A 5,038-nucleotide genomic window follows, 5' to 3' on the forward strand; every position below is an offset into this window, starting at 1 on the left:
TAATGTCGTATTTGAACTTTATGGGGAGGTTCGCGCCGTAAGCGTGTTTAATGTTTCGATAACAAGGTTAACATAGACTATTTGTATTCCAATACATCTTTTTAGAAAGTGCATTTATTGAACAAATTTTCTAACCATCTTCCGCAAACAATCCACAATCTATAAACACGCGAAGGAAGCTTGAATTACAGGTTGTGATAACTTGTCTAAACAGTTTTACTTGTTCTTATATCATGTCACTTGTTGTGAAAACTTGCTAATACCAGTTTTCGGCTCTCTTTATCCCACGCTAAGTCTAGAGCTGTCTTTTCCCAGTGATCTTTGTAAGTTGGGTCTGCCCCGGCCACAAGAAGCATTTTGAGCAAGGTGACATCTTTATGCAGCATACACATGTGTAGTGCCGTCTCTTTAGTGTAATCTGAAATACAAAGCAGCACATCTTATTGGACAACCAGCCCTCCTTTTGTATTGGCAAAGCCGTAGCAGGCCTCGAATTATTCGGGGGGGGGGGGGGGGGGGAGAACGATACAAAAACATTGAGAAAACAATGGGGGCACCGCCACGCCCCTACTGGTCATTTTCTTTTCATTTTTGGAAATAATGGGAGGTGGGGTGTGCCTCCAGTGCCCCGCCCCCTGCTGCTGCCCTGATTGGCCTTTTGTTTTAATGAGACTTTGCTAAGCTCTTGGAGTAGACTCTTTGTTATGGTACTCACCGCTGACCACGTTGACGTCAACGCCGGCGTCGATAAGAAATCTTGCTGACTCAGCATGCTTGCGCTTGACCGCGTTTTGTAGCGCCGTCTGACCACGTGTACACAGCACGTGCATGTCCGCACCATAATACCTCAGTACCCTGAGACATCCAACCTGTCAAACGGAATCTCTAGATGTTATTCATTCGCAAAGATTTGACCCCCATGACTGAAACATGGGTTGTTTACCTTTTAATCGGGAATTCCGGTACTTCTGGTTATTTTGTAAATGGTACAGATTCCTCCCACTGGAAAAATTCCGGAAAATGTGGAGTTGCTTAAGAGGTAGTCCACTTTTCACCATGGATACCAGAAATTCCAGAAAATCGTGTACCATTTGCAGTTTTATCCATAGAATACTTGACAGAGGCCCCATCGACCACTATTACCAAGGATCCCAAAAGTAGAATTTCTGGGTACAGAAGCAAATGGTACATAAGTCAACCCGGCAATTCTGGAATATAGGGAACTTTTTCTTACCATTATGGCAGTCTGGAAAAACTAAGATCTCATTCCGGAATTTCTGTAAACATCCATGGTACGCCCAAGATGCGACCCCATTTATGTTGTCATGGTGACCTGTCTGGCGGCCACGTGCACCGTCGTACCCCCGGTAAGTAAGCTGCGCTACCCTGTGGGAGTGTTGATTTTTGTAGTCATGTGCACATAATGTTGTCATGGTTACCTGTCCTTGCCTTGCGGCCACGTGTACAGCTGTGAGCCGTCTCTCGTAGGTCTTGCTCTCGATGTCGACTCCTGCGTCCAGGAGCGTGACGAGGACCTTGACACGGCCGTTATCCGAGGCAACATGAATCAAGCGCCACCCGTCCCGATACACGGCCTCCAGGTCAATACCACGCTCCATTAGCATGCGAACGGCCTGGAGCGAGCCAATCATGACTGAGAAGTACGTGGCGTCCATGTTGCTCAGGGTGCGAGCGTTGATGTTGGCCCCTGTGTTATGAAATCACGTGTTATACAAAAGGCCATTCGTGTGCGTACGCCTGAAGTCACGCTATGATACATCCCCCATAGCAGTTGCAGGCCACGTAAGATTGGGGGAGGGGGGCACAATACTAGGCTGGATTTCCACAGAAACTAGCTGGAAATGGAGCCTAGCACAATACAGGAACATTAAGAAAATATTGAGGGGTACAGCAACGCCCCTACTGGTCATTTCCTTATGATTTTCGAAAATATTGGGGGAGACACGTGCCCCACCCCCTGCTACGGCCCTGTCCCCGCCTCTATGAATATCGATGTTTCCCCTTGTCAAACGCGACTCACAAAAAGAACAGGACTCTTTGAAATTTGAAATAGAACAAAACAACATTGAATAGTATCTGCCTCGTTCCTCAGGACACAGCATGTTTCGCAATTTGTTTTAGGGCTACATTCTCTAAAAACAACATAAAATGTCTTGTTTTACAACGCGTATTGTCACACATTTCCTGTACTTTGTCACGTTACATACCTTGGTCTAGTAGATATTCCATGACGGGCACTTGTTCTCGCATTGCAGCCACGTGGAAGGGCGTCTCGTAGAGCTCATTGGTGTGGTCCACACGTGCACCCATTTCCACCAGGACCTGTTAGACGTACGGATACTATCTGTTATAATAAGCGTGAAAGGACCGTAGCTGGAAAAAGGCGGGGGGGGGGGGATTGGTGGTGGGCGCCACACGTGCACCTATTTCCACCAGGACCCGTTAGACGTACGGATACGATCTGTTATAATAAGCGTGAAAGGACCGTTGCTGGAAAAAGGCGGGGGGGGATTGGTGGTGGGCGCCACACGTGCACCTATTTCCACAAGGACCTGTTAGACGTACGGATACGATCTGCAAAGGCGGGGGGGGGGGGGATTGGTGGTGGGCGCCACACGTGCACCCTTTTTCACCAGCACCTGGTAGACGCACGGATACACTTTTATGATATATGTAAGGGACCGTTGCTAGCAGAAGGGGGGAGGGGGGGCATGGTGGACCAAACGGTACCCATTTCCACCAAGACCTGTTAGACGTACAGATACACTGTTAAGACATGCGTAATAGACCGTAGGTATTATAGGTGTAAAGCGCAAAAGACGGGGGGGGGGGGGGGGGGCGAGGCGCCAAGTGGTCTACACGTGCACCCATCTCCAATAGGACTTGTTAGACGCACGGATATACTGTTATGATAATATGATTATAATGTGTAAAGGACTGTAGCTAAGTTGTAGCTAGGTTGTGCTAAGTTGTTCGTACCCATGTTTGCACCCATCTCCAATAGGACTTGTTAGACGCACGGATATACTGTTATGATAATATGATTATAATGTGTAAAGGACTGTAGCTAGACTGTAGCTTTCCTCAGAAACCCACAGGAACGCTTGCTAAGAAGGCTAAGTCAGCCACTGTGTTGTTCGTGTAGCTAACAAAAGAAGGTGGGGAGGTTGTGCTAAGTTGTTCGTACCCATGTTTGCACCCATCTCTAATAGGACTTGTTAGAAGCACGGATATACTGTTATGACAATATGATTATAATGTGTAAATGACTGTAGCTAGCAGAATGGACCCCGAATAGTTCCCCGAACTTTCGATGTACTCGCAGTTTTCGGCTAATTTTCATGACATGCGTAAAGGACCGTAGCGAAGAAATTGGTGTAAACATTAGAGAATAGCACGCTCGAATGCTCTTTTGCTATCCATCAGACAAGAACAGTTTAATTGAGACCCTCAACACGCAATCATTTCCAAAAACAAAATGCAGTTTAGCCAGACCATGATCTTGTTTCGAATGCTCTATAAGTGCGCGACTTCCAAAGCGAACGCCCCCAATGGATATCCCGCGTTCTCACCAACCTTCACACAATCCAGATGTCCCATTCGTGCAGCGTAATGTAACGGCGTCATGTTTCGTATTGTCTTCCCCGTTTTGGCATTGGCGTGCGAGCCATATCTCAGAAGCATGCGCACGCACTCGGTATGCCCATTCATAGCCGCCTCGTGGATCGGTCGCCAGCCATACCTCTGAGGCACATTAAGCTTTGCACCACTCTTCAGAAGTAGCTCGATACACTTCTCATTACCATAACGGGCGGCGTAATGCAGCGCGGTCATACTATGACAGACAAGCAGCGTGTTATACGTATAACAAACACGGTGGCCCCGCAGTTACACTCACCGTGTATCCATGGCTAGCTTGTTTTGGGATATCCTTGTAGTCAATAATTTCCGGGTATCCAGCTGGCTTGTTGGTTTTTTTCCCGTGGTTAATACTCACCGTGTATCTATGGCCCCTTTTCCCGTGTATATAATGTACTCACCGTGTATCCATTACTTGTTTGTTGGAGTTTCCCCTTGATCAACTCACCTTGTACCTATGGCTGGTTTGTTGCGGTTCCCCCTTGACCACCGTGTACCTATGGCTCGCTTGTTGGGCACTTCCCCGTGGTTAACACTCACCGTGTATCCCTGGCCGGTTTGTTGAGGTTTTCCCCGTGGTTAACACTCACCGTGTACCCCTGGCTGGTTTGTTGGGGATTTTCCCCGTGGTTAACACTCACCGTGTATCCCTGGCCGGTTTGTTGGGATTTTCCCCGTGGTTAACACTAACCGTGCATCCCTGGCCGGTTTGTTAGGGTTTTCTACGTGGTTAACACTCACCGTGTATCCCTCGCTAGTTTGTTGGGGATTTTCCCCGTGGTTAACACTCACCGTGTATCCCTGGCCGGTTTGTTGGGGTTTTCCCTGTGGTTAACACTCATCGTGTATCCCTGGCTGGTTTGTTGGGGTTTTCTACGTGGTTAACACTCACCGTGTATCCCTGGCCGGTTTGTTGGGGTTTTCTCCGTGGTTAACACTCACCGTGTATCCCTGGCTGGTTTGTTAGGGTTTTCTACGTGGTTAACACTCACCGTGTATCCCTCGCTGGTTTGTTGGGGATTTTCCCCGTGGTTAACACTCACCGTGTATCCCTGGCCGGTTTGTTGGGATTTTCTCCGTGGTTAACACTAACCGTGCATCCCTGGCCGGTTTGTTAGGGGTTTCTACGTGGTTAACACTCACCGTGTATCCCTCGCTGGTTTGTTGGGGATTTTCCCCGTGGTTAACACTCACCGTGTATCCCTGGCCGGTTTGTTGGGGTTTTCTCCGTGGTCAAGTGCGTCCATCACAAGAAGCGGACTCCCGCATATTGCACCCATGAAAAGCTTTTTCCGCGACTCCATGTCTCTTAGACACTTAGGCGATTGACGCGGAAGAACCCGGCTCGCTCCTGCACCCATCCTCGTGTGTGTTTTGA

The 5,038-nt window shown here is 48.3% G+C and overlaps 1 protein-coding gene across 1 annotated transcript; it reads right to left on the reverse strand.

The window, feature by feature from the left end:
* Positions 1–96: 96 nt before the first annotated feature.
* LOC116601918 (ankyrin repeat, PH and SEC7 domain containing protein secG-like) lies at positions 97–5,038 on the reverse strand. The gene is made up of 6 exons (XM_048733097.1): positions 4,855–5,038; positions 3,598–3,856; positions 2,229–2,343; positions 1,440–1,708; positions 716–869; positions 97–418 (listed from the first exon to the last, which is right to left on the reverse strand). The coding sequence occupies exons 1-6, from the start codon at positions 5,019–5,021 to the stop codon at positions 237–239; spliced, it is 1,146 nt and encodes a 381-aa protein (XP_048589054.1). The 5' UTR covers positions 5,022–5,038; the 3' UTR covers positions 97–236.

This window comes from Nematostella vectensis, chromosome 9 (assembly GCF_932526225.1).
Source record: "Nematostella vectensis chromosome 9, jaNemVect1.1, whole genome shotgun sequence".
NCBI classification, from domain to species: Eukaryota; Metazoa; Cnidaria; class Anthozoa; order Actiniaria; family Edwardsiidae; genus Nematostella; species Nematostella vectensis.

Excerpts from the sequence above, each read along its gene's own strand:
- LOC116601918 (XM_048733097.1), bottom strand. The coding sequence starts at position 5,021 with ATGGGTGCAGGAGCGAGCCGGGTTCTTCCGCGTCAATCGCCTAAGTGT. Across the intron at positions 1,709-2,228 it reads GGAATATCTACTAGACCAAG|GGGCCAACATCAACGCTCGC; the intron begins GTATGTAACGTG and ends TTCATAACACAG. Across the intron at positions 870-1,439 it reads TGGCCGCAAGGCAAGGACAG|GTTGGATGTCTCAGGGTACT; the intron begins GTAACCATGACA and ends TCCGTTTGACAG.